Source organism: Paroedura picta, chromosome 8 (assembly GCF_049243985.1).
Source record: "Paroedura picta isolate Pp20150507F chromosome 8, Ppicta_v3.0, whole genome shotgun sequence".
Taxonomy (NCBI): Eukaryota; Metazoa; Chordata; class Lepidosauria; order Squamata; family Gekkonidae; genus Paroedura; species Paroedura picta.
The window spans coordinates 104128913-104145875 of NC_135376.1; the positions used below are offsets into that span (position 1 = coordinate 104128913).

The 16963-nt window shown below is 44.1% G+C and overlaps 1 protein-coding gene and 1 long non-coding RNA gene across 7 annotated transcripts in view; one reads left to right on the plus strand and one right to left on the minus strand.

Annotated features, from left to right (window-relative positions):
* Window positions 1–16963, minus strand: part of GBF1 (golgi brefeldin A resistant guanine nucleotide exchange factor 1) — a 151747-nt gene that overhangs the window by 90600 nt on the left and 44184 nt on the right. For all 6 annotated transcript variants that reach the window (XM_077351130.1, XM_077351126.1, XM_077351124.1 and 3 more), the window contains exon 4: window positions 2171–2302. In XM_077351130.1, coding sequence (XP_077207245.1) covers window positions 2171–2302 — 132 coding nt within the window. The remainder of the gene's footprint in view (window positions 1–2170; window positions 2303–16963) is intronic.
* The window catches only part of LOC143844088 (uncharacterized), a 46749-nt gene continuing 30264 nt past the window's right edge, over window positions 479–16963 (plus strand). Inside the window, exon 1 of the long non-coding RNA XR_013233807.1 lies at window positions 479–683. This is a non-coding gene — a long non-coding RNA (uncharacterized LOC143844088). The remainder of the gene's footprint in view (window positions 684–16963) is intronic.

Below are 16963 nucleotides of genomic sequence, written 5' to 3' on the forward strand. Positions count from 1 at the left end.
AGCAGTTGAATTCCACAACTTAAAGAAACGTTCACTAACTCCCTTAATTAGAGGCAATGCCAAAGGGCCATATCGAGAACATACAGCACATCCACGTGGGAGCCTTCTCATCTAGCCAGAGTAGTCCAGTTTAAGAGTATTAGCCATCCTAATGATCTCTTCAGAGTAGAACCACAGGTCAATGGGCAATAAATGAGTAATGGGCTCAGAAACAGCATCAGTGGGTGAGGGGAAAATCGTACGCTCCAAGTCCACATCTGAAAGCCTGCCAACATTGGCAACAAAGTCATAGGTGCGCCAGTAAATCTTGGGGCATGAACTGGAAGACCACTGTGGACAAGCACTCTGTCAATCTGGATGTTTAAGCAGGGATCAATGACATCCATCTTTGATGAGACAAAGAGCCAGGGTCCTGACATCAGCACCTCAATGACCTCGTCGTCAGAGTCCTCCAGAATCAAGGGCTGGTGCCTCGATGTCGATGGGGTCATGATATCAGCTCACAGGGACATCCAATTTCAGTAATCTCTGGAATCAAGATCTTGCATCGGAGTTGACCAGGGTTGGCAGCAAAGAGATGCTTCGGGGCACATGTTGCCTGCTTCCTGAGTCTGCTATGTCTAACCTCGGTGGCGAAGGAGACCGTAGATGCCAGGCGGAGAACGGGCTGTCAGTGTTTCATGGTGAGGGGAAGTCTGACTTTTCTTTTTCTTTATTGTCGGTAGTTCAGAGGCAGCTCAATCCAGGGCAGAGCTTTCCCCCTTCTTGGACAAAATAGTGGACAGAGTTGCGATGCAATCTCCTTGTCTGAGGCAGGAGTTTCTAGGGCCTTCTCCAAGACGCAGCCCTGAAGCATTTCTCCCTCCGCTCTGTGGTTTTCAGAGTAAGTTGGCAGCAAGCTGCACATAGCATGCAAGATTGATGGTCATCTTTTTGGACCATCTTTGCCCCACATTCCTTACATCAGTCTTTGAGGTAATTTCCCTCTCACAACTCACTGAGTAGTCCTCCTCAAATGGTAGCAAAAAGAGAACTGAAGGGAGAGTGCTCACCCCTCCTACATCACGTGACTTTTGGGTGGGAAAGTAACCCTCTCCGTGAGGGGAGAGGGAGCATTCTTTGAGAGCTGATTTCAAGTTTTTAAAAGCTCACTAGCTCCTTTCCGCAGCAGGCCTGCAGAAACGCAGCCCCCAGGCAGGACTGCGCAGAAGCCATAAAGGGGAACAAGGTAAGTTTTATTGCTTAGCAGATTTACTGAGAAATTTGAGGTAGTCCTAATTATGATGAGGAAGGACTAAGTTTAAATCAGAATTCTATTATGAAGCTTACTGGGAGACTCTGGGCCACTCACCATGCCTCAGTCTAAATGGACCTCATAGGGTTGCTGTAAAGATACAGCAGACAACCTGGCTTTTTGCACCCCTCTTTTTACTACCCAAAGGACTGACTCTAAGAGTTCAACTCTTCAGGAGTGCTAAGACTTCTTCTGTTGAGCTGCATAGTGGCATACGTCTATGGCATTTGTTCAGATCTTACTTTTTCACTTTTTATTCACACAAATGAAATATTTCTGAAGAGAGGAATAATTTCCTGAAAATCGCTCTTATCGATAGCTGTTCAAAGCATTACTTTGGAAGGATTCATTAATCTGAACATATTTCATGCTTTTCTGTTAGGAACTTAGGCAGATTGTGAGTGGGTGGGTAGGAAGGGATGTGCCAGTGTTTGTTTCTTGTAGCCTTACCTTGCTTACTCGAGGAATTGCTATTTGCCAGTGTGGGATGGTAGGTGAATTCCCTCCAGGCCAGGCTGGATCCTGGAGGTTTTTGGTGGAGGGATCATTTGGGAATGAAATTGGGGTCGCTGTGGGTGGGCAGGTAATTGTGAGTTCCTACATTGTGTAAGGGGGGGTTGGACTAGTTGACCCTGGAGGTCTCAACTCTACGATCTATGACTTTTTGGTCAGAATAAACTATTTTGTTTACATTCTTTTTCATTGTTCATCTGAAAACAGACCACCTTCCAAATGCTTCTAACAAGAGGTTTCTCAAATGTTTACAGTATGGTTTCTTGACCATTTGTCCATAATCTTTCACGCATCATCATAGATACTAAAATACCTGTCCAAACAACACCTTCAAGAAGTAACCAAGAGTTAGCTGAACCATACCTATTAATACATATGAAAGGAACTTATTCACTGATGTCAAGGCCAATCCAGTGATGGGGCCTGTAGTGTCTTCAGAGCGGATAACTTCCAGGAAGGGTCGGAGAAATACAATGGGTTCAATTGCTGAAAGATCTGTGACAAAAGACAAAATCACAGAATCATGAGAAATCTATACTAGTGTTCAGCCAGAAGAGGCAGAGTAAGGCTAACTTTGTTCTCACCCAAATTGTGAGAAGGGGACTCTTATACATCAATCAACGGCTAATATGTGTGTGAATCTAATTCTCTTGGTAGCATGCAGCATGGTTGTGATTTATAATTCTTTCTTGGTTCAAACTGTTAAACATTGTTATTTTAATTGATTGTTGAATTTTCTAATAATTAAGGTAACACTAAAAATAAATGGCTGGAATCGTCAGTCTTATCAGTGTAAAAAAAATATTCCCAATCAATAAGATTTGCTTCCATTTGCTTCCACTTGTTAGAAGGGCCTGCAGCTCCCTATCATTGCTAAAGTCTTTCTCACCTTGGTGAAACAAGTATGAAGAGGGGATGCTCAAGATTTAGGCGGCCACAACGGGCAAAAGTGTCTTACAACCACCACCCATTCATTCATAGGCTGCACAGATTTCTATAGCAGAGGTCTGGCCATAGTCATCCATGACCTTGCAAATCTCCATCTATTATTGTAATGTGAGATTGTTTTTAAAAATCAGTTGGAATCAATAGCTAGTACAAATGATGTTTGTACTAGCTATTGAAGAGACCATGAGAAAACCAACAACAGACTACTACTGAGAACGCCCAATAAAGTCTTCAGGAGTACAAACACAATGCATGCTTATCCTTCCTTTCAAAATAACAGTTCTAACTGCAAAACGACACACACAAAGAAACTAACATCACACTAAGGCAAGAAAAAGACAACTGTCAGACCATGGCATGAATGAACTCTCAGTAACTCAAGTGACCATGCTCGGTCCACAGCAATGAGATTGAACTCCAAATCAAATTTCAAAGTCAGAGCCAAAAGACACGTTTGTCAGCCCATGATTCAACACTGACCATTATTGATCACAAAACTGCTGTGATTTCGCAGTTGTGTTTTCCAAAGTTCTCTCTGAACGTGAGGAAGCAGCTGCTCCAACCCCCTGGCCAGCCGAAAGGAAGCCCAAAGGAATCACTTCACTATGCACTCGCAACACAACACTGGGATCCGTGTGGCTTACCAACAGCACACATTTGATGAGTGTCAACTTTAAGCACTCATTTTGCCTTTTGAACAGAAACTGGCACATGTCACTAAGAGCAATTAGGTTGTAACACACTATAGAATTTGATTCAGTCACTACTCCTGTGGAGAATTTTATACCAGATTTTGGGTTGGGGAGAGTTGTGGATGACAAGAGGTCAAAATTAAGCAGGCAATTTAGCCCAGGAGAAATTTAAAACTATGTCAACAATGCTTTAAGCTCCATAATACTCCATAAATTTTCATGGCTTGCATACTACTAATAACATCTTCATTGCCAATTTCCTGAGTTGTCAAAGGGGAGGTTTTTTTGTTCTTGAGGGCTTGGAAAGAGATTCAGATTTATTTGTTTGTTTATTGTATTTCCATACCACCCTCCGATAAGGCTAATGGCAGTTTACATAAAACATAGGGATATTTATTTATTTGTTAAATTTCTACACTGCTGCTCCCAGCACAGCTGGCTGGCAGTGGTTCACAATAAACATATCATAAAACATCCAACCGTAAAACATCCAGATTACATCTTAAAAATAGGGAAGGATGGTATTCAAACTGGGAGGGGGGTGGTATATATATTACCACCACTATAAAAATGGGGACCAATTGACTAGCGATATTATAACAGTTAACAGTACAATAATAACTTTCTAAACAAGAAAAAAGACGATGCAGTAAAAGTGCTACACTCAATATGCCAGCAAATTTGGAAAACTCAACAATGGCCACAGGATTGGAAAAGGTCAGTTTACATTCCAATCCCAAAGAAGGGCAATGCCAAAGAATGTTCAAACTACCGCACCATTGCACTCATTTCTCCTGATAGCAAAGTTATGCTCAAAATTTTACAAGCTAGGCTCCAGCAATATGTGGACCGAGAACTTCCAGAAGTACAGGCAGGATTTCGAAGAGGCAGAGGAACTAGAGATCAAATTGCCAACATACGCTGGATCATGGAGAAAGCTAGGGAGTTCCAGAAGAACATCTACTTCTGCTTAATTGACTAAAGCCTTTGGTTATGTGGAGCTCAACAAATTGTGGCAAGTTCTTAAAGAGATGGGAACACCAGAGCATCTTATTTGTCTCTTGAGAAACTTATATGCAAGTCAAGAAGCAACAATGAGAACTGAACATGGAATCACTGATTGGTTCAAAATTGAGAAAGGAGTTCGGCAAGTCTGTATACTGTCACCTTGCCTATTTAACTTGTATGTGGAGCACATCATGAGAAAGGCGGGATTAGAGGAGTCACAAATTGGGATCAAGATTGCAGGGAGAAATATCAACAACCTCAGATATGCAGATGATACCACTCTAACGGCAGAAAGTGAAGAGGAACTAAAGAGCCTGTTGATGCGGGTAAAGCAGGAGAGTGCAAAAGTTGGCTTGAAACTCAACATCAAGAAAACAAAGATCATGGCATCCGGCCCTCTCAATTCCTGGCAAATAGATGGGGAAGAAATGGAGATAGTGACAGATTTTATTTTCCTGGGCTCCAAGATCACTGCAGATGGGGACTGCAGCAAAGAAATTAGAAGACGCTTGCTCCTGGGGAGGAAAGCTATGCCAAATCTAGACAGCATCCTAAAAAGCAGAGACATCACCCTGCCAACAAAAGTGTGTTTAGTCAAGGCTATGGTATTCCCAATTGCAATGTATGGCTGCGAAAGTTGGACCATAAGGAAGGCAGAGCGTCAAAGAATTGAGGCTTTTGAACTCTGGTGCTGGAGAAGACTCCTGCAAGTCCCTTGGACTGCAAGGCAAACAAACCGATCAATCCTAGAGGAGATCAGCCTGGGCTGCTCCTTAGAATACCAGATCCTGAAGATGAAACTCAAATACTTTGGCTACCTCATGAGAAGGAAGGACTCCCTGGAGAAGAGCCTAATGCTGGGAGCGATTGAGGGCAAAAGAAGAAGGGAACGACAGAGAATGAGGTGGCTGGATGGAATCACTGAAGCAGTCGGTGCAAACTTAAATGGACTCCGGGGAATGGTAGAGGACAGGAAGGCCTGGAGGATCATTGTCCATGGGGTCACTATGGGTTGGACATAACTTTGCACCTAACAACAGTAATAAGCCCTTCCTTGCATACCCAAGGAATTGCTAATTGCTGCTGTTGGAGGGTAGGTGAATTTCCTCCAGGCCATACTGAATTCTGGAGATTTTTGGTGGAGGGAACACTCAGGCATGAAACTGGGGTCATTGTTGGTGGGCAGGTAGTTGTGAGTTCCTGCATTGTGCAGGGGGTTGGACTAGATGACCCTGGAGGCGCCTGCTGACTCTATGATTCTTTTGGGGGTGTAGGAAGTTAGGATGTCCCTCAGGTATACTGGGCCCAGACTGCATATGGCCTTAAAGGTGATTACCAAAACCTGAAGTCTGATCTGGAATTCAACTGGTAGCCAGTGCTGTTGTTGGAGAGTGGACTGGATTCGGGACCGCCACATTGTTCCAGTGAAGATCCTGGCCACTGCACCAGTTGCAGTTTCTGGACCAGTTGCAGTTTCCAGATTATGGTTAAGCATAGGCATGTGTAGAGTGAGTTACCGAAGTCCAGCCTAGAGGTGGTCAAGTAGGGCGCTAGCAGTTTGGCTTGCTACAGGTAGAAGAATGCTAGTCGAGCTCCTCTTGTGATCAGTTCCTCCATGGAGAAGGAGGTGTAAAAAAATCTTGCCCAGGTTCCTGTCTGAGTGCACAACTAATAGTTGTATCCCATCCAGGTAAGGCAACCAACGTTTCCACGCTTGGACCTTTCCTCCGTCTTTGAAGGATTAAATCTTAGACGGCTTTGCTTGGGCCAACCGATCACTGCTTCCAGACAGCTGGATAGGTACAGAAGACATTCTTCTGTGGACAAAGCAGATCTTGCCTTCCCATAAGGTATTTCAGAGCCAAAGCCATTGAGGACACTGCTATGGTCACAGTTCATTCTGTACACATAGGGTCAGTGCTGTCCAGCAGGCTTGCATCAGAACACTGGAATGCTGATGTCCACATATTTGCCATTCAGCACGAAAACTGCTTTTCAAGTTCAATCAGCTATAAATGTTGCTTTGTTTTAATTTTCCACTGAACTTCCTGGAACCTATTATCAAACTGCCAGGGATGTATATTTAGCAATGGCAACATGGCCTTTTTGCCATTACTCCACTGCTACTGTCACCTTCAATCAACAAGCGCATATAACCCCACCAGCAAAAGACATTTGACTTCTGGCAATTGTTTACAGCCAATATATGTCCAGTACTTTTTAACATATTTATTAATGATCTAGATGAGGGGGTGGAGGAACTACTCATCAAGTTTGCAGATGACACCAAATTGGGAGGACTGGCAAATACTCCAGAAGATAGAGACAGAGTTCAACGAGATCTGAACACAATGGAAAAATGGGCAAATGAGAACAGGATGCAATTGAATAAAGATTAGTGTAAAGTTCTGTATCTGGGTCAGAAAAATGAAAAGCATGCCTACTGGATGGGGGATACGCTTCTAGGTAACACTGTGTGTGAACGAGACCTTGGGGTACTTGTGGATTGTAAGCTAAACATGAGCAGGCAATGTGATGCAGTGGTAAAAAAGGCGAATGCCATTTTGGGCTGTATCAACAGGGGCAGTCGGCCGGGCCAGGATCTATGATTCTATGACGCACGTGGAGCATGGCAGGCGGCCGGGCCAGCACCGCCACAAGGGTCAGGAGAGGGAGAGGTGGGAGGAAGACTGGGGAGTGGGAGGGAAGACAGAGTCTCAATGAGGGGAGCGAAGGACCAGGGAGGAGGTCAGGCAAGCGAGAGGTAAGGGGGAGGAGAGGGCAGGGAGAAATGGGGGGCAGGAGTTTGTTTTTGTGGGTGTTTGAGAGGGGGGAAGGGGGAACAAGGAGCCCCAGAGCAGGTATGTGTTCTACATGCCTTGTGAGAGTCAGGCTGTGATTGATTTATTGTATATTTTACCAGGGTACATACTAATGTAATTGCGTTGGGGAAAGGATTTGAGAAATTCAGAAGGTAATATTTCCAATCTGAGTGTCACCTACCAGACAGACTGAAAGAGAGAATTAGCTTCTCCCACTTCAAATTGAAGGGAAAGGAGATCCTGCTTCTGAAAAGTGGGGGATGGGAGATTTGATATTTGGACACACAGAAGTACTATTTGAAGTAAAGAATTTAAATGGAATTCTGCAACCAAATAACAAAAAGTCTAAAACTTAGAAATCTCTCACAAAATTAATCCTATATTTCACTAAGCATCAGGAGATCTGCCATAGAGTTCTGAAGAGGGGGAACAGCACACATCCACATTTAGGTAGTTATTGGGGCCAACCGTAGCAATTGGGGGGGGGAGGGATTTATTCCCTCAGTTTCACTGTGCCCTCCGCTATACATAGCAACAACACCGCAACGCTTGTCTGCCTGTCCTATCGATAGAGCAGCCTTTCTTACCGTTGAGAAATCTCCTGCAGGGTTCGAGAAACCCCAGCAGTGGTGTGATTCTGCAGAAAGTGGTTGGGAAGCAGAGCTGTGGACATGCCCACTTGGGGCCCCGCCCCTCCTCATCCCGTCCAGGCCCATCATTGGCCATTTTGGAAGCAGTGGGTAGGTTGACACAAACAATTAACTTCCACATGTTCAGGAAACCCTTCCTGGGTTGTAAAGAAAACCCAGGGTTTCACAAAACCCTGGTTGAAAAAGTCTGCTATAATATCCAGGGGTAACAATGTCTCATTGATTTTCTCCAGTTCGCCAGGCTTCTAGAACACCCACTATATCTAAATTGACATTTAGCATCAAGCATTCCCTGTCTTAAGAGCCTCTTGTGGCGCAGAGTGGTAAGGCAGCAGACATGCAGTCTGAAAGCTCTGCCCATGGGGCTGGGAGTTCAATCCCAGCAGCCGGCCCAAGGTTGACTCAGCCTTCCATCCTTCCGAGGTCGGTAAAATTGCTTGCTGGGGGGTAAACGGTAATGACTGGGGAAGGCACTGGGAAACCACCCCGTATTGAGTCTGTCATGAAAACGCTGGAGGGCGTCACCCCATGGGTCAGACATGATTCGGTGCTTGCACAGGGAATACCTTTACCTTTATTTCCTGTCTTGGCTCAGAACCTTCTAGCATTAGCATTTAAGCAATACTACCTCAATATTACCTCCTTTGGGCCTTAGCTTTGCTCACATGGCTTCCTTTATAGCTTAAGTTTTGAGCCATTCCCACCAGTACTCTTCCCCAGAGATAACACCACCATCCCTTTGACATGGGACATTCTGAGCCAGAAGGTCCTGCTGGCTTTCCCCAAGAAATTACCGTATTTCCGGCGTATAAGACGACCCCCCCAACATTTCCACTCAAAACATAGAGTTTGCTACATTACATTACAGTACTATGGGCCACTATGGGCAGCTATGTCTATCCCCACTGAAGGGCACCCGGTGTATAGGACGACCCCCCACTTGGAGGCATGTTTTTCAGGGGGGGGGAAGTAGTCTTATACACCAGCAAATACTGCAGTTTAATGGAGATGAGGAAGAAAGGTGACACCACAAAGGAGGGGAGGAGAGTTGATCAAGAGGATAAAAGACCAGGGTGGCACTTGAACCATCCGGACAGTGGGTATCTGGGAAGGAGGACTGGCAAGGAGAGTTGCAGCCAGAGCCGATGGAAGACACGGGACAGGGAGGAGAAGGTGGATGACTGGAAAACCAGTCGTTGGCATTGGACAGGGGGGTGGCAGCTAAGTTAGGGCAAGGGAAGAGGAAGTGAGGGCATGAGGGGCACATCCTTTCCTGCTAGCATTTAATGCTGCTCGAGCACAATCCTGAGAAACTCCCCGTCTGAGGATAAGGGGGCAAAGCACTTTCCTCACATACAGCGTTTTAGAGAGTTTTTGCAAAACCGCCTGAACTGCCTCAAAGAATGCAGACTGATGCTATGGCACCAAAACCAGAAACATTTTCTATCAGCATTTTGCAGCAGTTTTGTCATTCTGCAGTCAGACAGAAGTGAATGCACACCACACCATCACAGAACTGCTGAGCCTAGAACCCTTTTCTCTCTCCTCGAGGACACCATGGGATATCAGCCAGCAAAACAAAAGGAAAGGAAAGAGAAAAAAAGTTGATCCTAATCATTTCCGACACCTGATCAGAATAAAGAAACACAAAGAGGCCTGGTGCTGCGTGCTTGTTTAACTTTGTGCGGCTGGGGGCTCCTCACAGCAGCCCATTCGCTATTTCCCACATTCCATTCAGCACAGCACATGACTGGATTACTGACAGTTCCTGAAGGGTGGTTTAATCAGCATTTATGTGCCACAGCCATTTTCGGAGCAAACATATCACGGATGAGAAGTAGGAGGCTACTGCTCAGTTGCAAGAAGACGGTCATGGAAGTCTCACCTGACCTGGGAGCGCGCACATGACAGGGTCCCACCCAAACCTTACAAGAATAAGGAAGGACCTGTCTTCGCTCACAGAGTTTCTGCTCCCCCTTTCAAGAATGACGGGGGGGGGGGGGAGGATTGAAGCAATTTTCAGGAGAGACACAATGGAGCATTTCCTGTTCAAGAATACAGACGGAGTGAGTGAGCAGAAGTCCAGACTCACCGTTGCCCTTCCAGCAAATGTAGCCTTTACTCTGTATTATATACTTTTCTTGAGGTTTGGGATTTGAAAGAGATCTAAGCAAACACAGCACAGTAACTTGAAAAGTGCGTATCAGGGAAAATTTCCTTGACATACAAGTTCACTACAAATGCATCCACCGGGCCACCCTGAGTAAAGGCTCCTCATTCCTATGGAGGCCCATTAAGGTACTTACAATTGGGGACAAGGGGCAATGAAAGAGGTGGAGAGGATTTCTTTCAAATTGTTTTTATAAAAATGCGACAACACACGATCAGAATCAGTGTCCAGAGCAAGCAACATGCTTAATTAAAATGAAAAACAAGTGAATGTTATAGTTATAGTTATTCCTTTCTTGTCTATTCCTTTCTAACAGCTTAAGGTTTATTTGGCTGGTTTTTTAATGCAGCCAATTTTTATCACTAAAAATATTCTTAAGATTGTTGTTAGTTTGACTGCTGGTAACAATTTCCACATCTTTAGTCATCATTCTGATTTGCCAGGTAATGTAAGTGGTTTCAAATAATGTGCAAAGGCCATCCTTCCAAGGTCAAAACACACAGCACTATAATATCAACACTGCTTAAGAGATAAATTCAGGTTTCATATTAAAAACCATGCACGTGATTGGGTGCTCAAAGCTGAATCACTGATTGATCACTCTTCAATTCAGCTAATCACAATCAGCCCCATCGTATAAAACTATTAAAAAGACCATTCTAGAGCATCGTATCTTTAACCGCTCCTGCGGAGCGGAAAGAATAATAGAGTAAGGGCCCCGAGGGCAGGCCCTGTCCGGGATGAGGAAGGGTGCCTATTGGCCCCTTCCCCCGGAATGACAATTGGAGGACCCAATCGGAAGCTGCGAAGCGCGTGCCGATTGGGCCCTCCGATTGTCATTCTGGCGGCAAGGGACCAATTGGTCCCTTGCCGATTGGTCCCTTGCCGCCAGACTGACAAATCGGGAAGCATGAAGCGCCTCCCGATCCACCCCCCTCCAATGTTGGGTGCATTGGCCCGACCGCCGCCATTTCCTACCTCGCCGCCGAGCAGAGAGGTAGGGAGCGGCCGGGCCAAGGACACAAGACAGGAGGGGAAAGTCAGAAAAAGCCTCCCCAGGTCCTGGGCACCCTGATCGCGACCTCGCTGAGGAAAGCCACAAGAGCGGCCCTTGTCTCTATGGACATGCAAAAACTGGGGTGTGCCCCCCTTTACGACCAACATTAATCAGTTGCCCACAGGGTCCAGTAAGAGTTGAGCTGAGGCTCTTACAATTTCTATTTTATGTATCATTGTTATTATCATGTTAAATTATTATTGTTATAATATTACTGCTGTTACTGTTACCTGTTACCATGTGTTCCTTGTTTTCTGTAAACCGCCCATAGGGAGAGCGGTATATAAATAAATAAATAAATAAATAAATAAATAAATAAATAAATAAATAAATAAATAAATAAATAAATAAACAAACAAACAAACAAACAAACAAACAAATGGTACTACATGCCACGCCAACTTTAAATTTTACTGGTATTATTCTAATAAAAATAATTTATGCATAATACTTTGAATTGAATGTTTATGCCACGCTCGATCAATTCTTTCCCTGAACAAATATTTCTGTTCAGTTTTGACGCTACTGGGTCATATAATTAATCTGAGGTACTTCTTATAATTTTGTTTACTAAATTTAAGTAAAAATAAATAAGCTAAATTAAGATTATATTCTAAGTACAGAGCAGGAAATATTTCCCCCCCAATTTTTTCCATTCTTATTTTTTCAAAAAAGTAGTAAAATTAAATAAATAAGGCCTACAAAAAAACTCCAGTGATCCTATACCAATTAGTTGCCCTGCCCCAACTCTGCTCTTGATCCAATTAAAGTGTGGCAGAAAACAGGGCATCAAATATATAGAAATATTTATTTATTTATTTCCATTCTATCCCTGAAGTCTAGGGCAAATAACAATAGGATAATTAAATTACAACAATAAAATTAGTATGATCAATATAAGCATTAAACATATTTATAAATGATTTGGATGAGGGATTAGAAGGGATACTTATTAAATTTGCAGACGATACTAAACTGGGAGGGGTAGCAAACACAACTGAAGACAGCAACAGAATACAGGATGATCTTGATAGGCTCGAGAAGTGGGCTAAACTGAATAAAATGAAGTTTAATAGAGACAAATGTCAAGTTCTGCATATAGGTAGGAAAAACCAAATACACCAATATAAGATGGGGGAGACTTGTCTTGGCAGTAGCATGTGTCAAAAGGATCTAGGAGTCTTAGTAGACCACGCATTGAACATGAGTCAGCAGTGTGACTCGGTGGCTAAAAAGGCAAACGGGATTTTATGCTGTATCAAACGGAGTATCGTGTCCAGATCACGGGAGGTGATGGTACCGCTTTACTCTGCTCTGATTTGGCCTCACTTGGAGTACTGTGTTCAGTTTTGGGCACCCCGGTTCTGCTCTATCCTCCCTATGGCAGCCTTTCAAATACTTGAAGATGGTTATCAGATCTGCTCTCAGTCGTCTCCAGGCTAAACAGACCAAACTCCCCCAACCTTTCTTCATATGTCTTGGTCTCCAAACCCCTCACCTTCTTTGTTGCCCTCCTCTGGACACGCTCCAGTTTGTCTACATCCCTCTTCAATTGTGGTGCCCAAAACTGAACTCAGGACTCCAAGTGAGGCCGAACCAGAGCAGAGTGAAGCGGTACCATCACCTCCCCATGATCTGGACACGATACTCCGTTTGATACAGCCCAAAATCCCATTTGCCTTTTTAGCCACTGAGTCAGATGCTTTAATGAAAACCATGGAGCAGCACAAGAAGATGTTGAAAAAGTGAAAGTGAGCTCAGCAAAATGATGAGAGGAAATAAGACCCTTGCGTATTATTATCATCATTATCAAGACTTGCGTGCTGCCTCTTTTGCCCAGCTGGCACGTTAAACAATTTTTGTTTGTCTTTTAAGCCTCAGATGTTAATCAAGCAGGTCCATTTCAACCACTTCTTGTGTTTGCTTTTCCCCACCAATATGGAATTGAGGATGGCTGCCCTAGTTCAAGGGAAATCCCAAGGGGGCACCCATCCATTCTCAGTTCTGAGCACAATTTGAAACACAGCCAGACATTTTAACTCTACGACAAGTAAAATCTGGCTGGCTTCCAGGTTGTGTTATCCGTGACATATTTTCGTTTTACATGCAAAAGGAATGAAACATCACAATAAGAGGAATAGCTGACAAAGCAAATAAAGAGTGCTTTAAATTTTGGAAGCATCACATTCCTATTTTAGCGATTCCAGCCTCTTCAAGAAGCAAATTAACATCCAAAAAGGTTCATTTAAGAGACAGATGAAATTATCACAACCACCATATTCCAGTCAGTCACTGGAAAGATGAGTCCGGCAATGCATTTGGTAACAGAGAAGGGCTGAAGTGTCTACAAATCTTTTAGGAACATTTTCATTCAACACATTTCTGTATGATAGAAGAGAATGCATGCAAAATACACAGAGGCATGTGCTGCCTAGATTAATAGGGACAGGGCTAAGAATTATTACATTTTAGAGAACTGCAGTATCAAGTTATTCTGAAAAGGGGGAAGGTACCAGAGCTATGTGCCTCCTAAAATATCCAGATGTGAAAAGGAGAGCATGGGCAAGTATTTCAGCTAACAGTTTAAAGCCAGCAGCCCATATGGTTGTACAAAGAGGCTACATAAGATGATGTGGGTGAAGTCTCATAGTTAGCTGAATACGGACCGTAGAGCCTCCACAGAACTAGCAAACTGTGCAAAGCAAAAAAACAAACCAAAACTTCAATAGCCTCTCCACATCCCACTTGCTAGCACATCATTTTTTCCAAAGAAATTCCAAAATATAATCAGGTTCTGAATTAAGCTTGTAAAAAGATCCAGTTATAATTTTTGAGCAAACTAACCAATAAAGTTAAGGCTGCACAGTGAATACTTTAGGCAAAAAGTATTGACTCCCTTGTGAACCTGCCCAACCGATAAGGCCTTGCTTGGGAGACCCTGCCTTCTGAGACAAGGGGGGGGGGGTCTCAGTCACGGCACTACCCCCTGGCGCTCTCCTCCCTCCAGGCAGATGCACCTGCCGTCTTCCGTTGCTGCCTTATGCCAGCAGGTGATGCTTTTTTGTTTCCTTTGGCATTCCCTCAATCATCCCTCCTTCCTAACCAATGTTTTAATTGTTTTTATGCTTTGTATGTATTTTAATGACATTGGAGGAGTTTCCTTTTAATAGTCTTAAAATGTGATTTTAGCATGTACATTTTACATGGTTAGCCACCTTTGCCTTTTGCATGGGCAGAAAGAAGGAATACAAATTTTCTAAATAAATAATACATAAACAGATAAGTAACTGTGGACTGCTAGTCAGGATATGGCTGCCCTGATCACAGCCACAGAACATCAGACACGCAGCCCAACCTGGATAATGCAGACAAGCCCCATCCGATCCGACCCCAGAGGAGGAGCAGGATACCCTTTCGCAAGGCAGCCTCCAAGGAATACCAGGAATGCCCCTTTGAGGTCGGGAGGCAAATTTCCTCCATGCCAAACTGGCCAGAGATTCGAGGGTTTTTTGGGGGGTGGGAGGGCATGAAGTTGGGGCCACTGTGGGTGGGCAGGTAGCTGTGAATTTCCTGCATAGGGCAGGGGTTGGACTAGATGACCCTGGAGGTCCATTCCAACTCTATGGTTCTGTGATGTGGGGACAGGCAACAGGCCAATTTTTTTAAATGTCCGACATACCCCAGACTTCAGCCTGTATTCCCCAGGCAACCTGAGACAGGAGCTGTGGCCTTCTTTAGTTAAGATTCTGATCCTACGAAAACTGGTGTGAATGGGTTTTTCCTGCTTAAGGCTCCCTGGAAACATCCCTTGGCTGTGCAGCGAAGCATAAAAGTTCAAAACTGAATTAAAAGTGGAGAGCATGCTACTTTTTTAGATGCTTCACAAGGAGCTTTGCCTAACTCTAAAAACGGAGTTGGCTTCTACTCACTAAGCACCAATATTTGTATGAATAAGAAATGAAGGGATTTAACTCCCTCTTTTTCTGAAACAACTGACCTTTTCAACAGAAGAGGGTGACAGTGCTTTAAAGCAGCAGCAGGTTCCCTGCACAGGTTTCCTTAAAAAAAACTTTCACAAGTACCACTAATGCTTTGTAATAATGTGGCATTTGTCTATCTACAATTTTCACTTGCATGACAGCTTCCTGAGCTATCATTAAAAGATTCAGATGTTTCAAGGATTCTGAATGCTTCATCGTTTACTAATCAGAATGCCATAGAATCATAGAATAACAGAGTTGGAACGGAGGTCCTAGGTCATCTAGTCCAACCCCCTGCACTCACATCCCTATCGCTCATCCACTGTCACCTGACACCCCCTTGAATGTTCACAGAATCAGTCTCTCTGACAGATGACTATCCATCTCTGTTTTAAAATCTCCAAAGATGGAGAACCCACCACCTCCTGAGGAAGCCTGTTCCACTGAAAAACCGCTATAACTGTCAGGAACTTCTTCCTGATGTTTAGACAGAATTTATTTTTAAATTAATTTCATCTCATTGGTTCTGGTCTGTCATTCTCGGGCAAGAGAGAACAACTCTGCTCCATACTCTATGTGGTACCCTTTTAAATACTTTTAATATTTTTTTCATCAGACTGGAAGGAGGTAAGTAGCGGGGTACCTCAGGGCTCGGTGCTTGGTCCGGTACTTTTTAACATATTTATTAATGATTTAGATGAGGGGGTGGAAGGACTACTCATCAAGTTTGCAGATGACACCAAATTGGAAGGACTGGCAAATACTCCAGAAGATAGAGACAGAGTTCAATGAGATCTGAACACAATGGAAAAATGGACAAATGAGAACAAGATGCAATTTAATAAAGATAAGTGTAAAGTTCTGCATCTGGGTCAGAAAAATGAAAAGCATGCCTACTGGATGGGGGAGACGCTTCTAGGTAACACTGTGTGTGAACAAGACCTTGGGGTACTTGTGGATTGTAAACTAAACATGAGCAGGTAGTGTGATGCAGTGGTAAAAAAGGCGAATGCCATTTTGGGCTGTATCAACAGGGGTATCACATCAAAATCACAAGATGTCATAGTCCCATTGTATATGGCACTGGTCAGACCACACCTGGAATACTGTGTACAGTTCTGGAGGCCTCACTTCAAGAAGGACGTAGATAAAATTGAAAGGGTACAGAGGAGAGTGACGAGGATGATCTGGGGCCAAGGGACCAAGCCCTATGAAGATAGGTTGAGGGACTTGGGAATGTTCAGCCTGGAGAAAAGGAGATTGAGAGGGGACATGATAGCCCTCTTTAAGTAAAGAGCCAGTTTGGTGTAGTGGTTAGGAGTGTGGACTTCTAATCTGGCATGCCGGGTTCGATTCTGCACTCCCCCACATGCAACCAGCTGGGTGACCTTGGGCTCGCCACAGCACTGATAAAACTGTTCTGACCGGGCAGTGATATCAGGTCTCTCTCAGCCTCACCCACTCCACAGGGTGTCTGTTGTGGGGAGAGGAACGGGAAGGCGACTGTAAGCCACTTTGAGTCTCCTTCAGGTAGGGAAAAGCGGCATATAAGAACCAACTCTTCTTCTTCTTCTTCTATTTGAAAGGTTGTCATTTGGAGGAGGGTAGGATGCTATTCCCATTGGCTGCAGAGGAAAGGACACGCAGTAATGGGTTTAAACTACAACGATATAGGCTAGATATCAGGGGGAAAAATTCACAGTCAGAGTAGTTCTGCAGTGGAATAGGCTGCCTAAGGAGGTGGTGAGCTCCCCCTCCCTGGCAGTCTTCAAGCAAAGGTTGGATACACAGTTTTCTTGGATGCTTTAGGATGCTTAGGGCTGATCCTG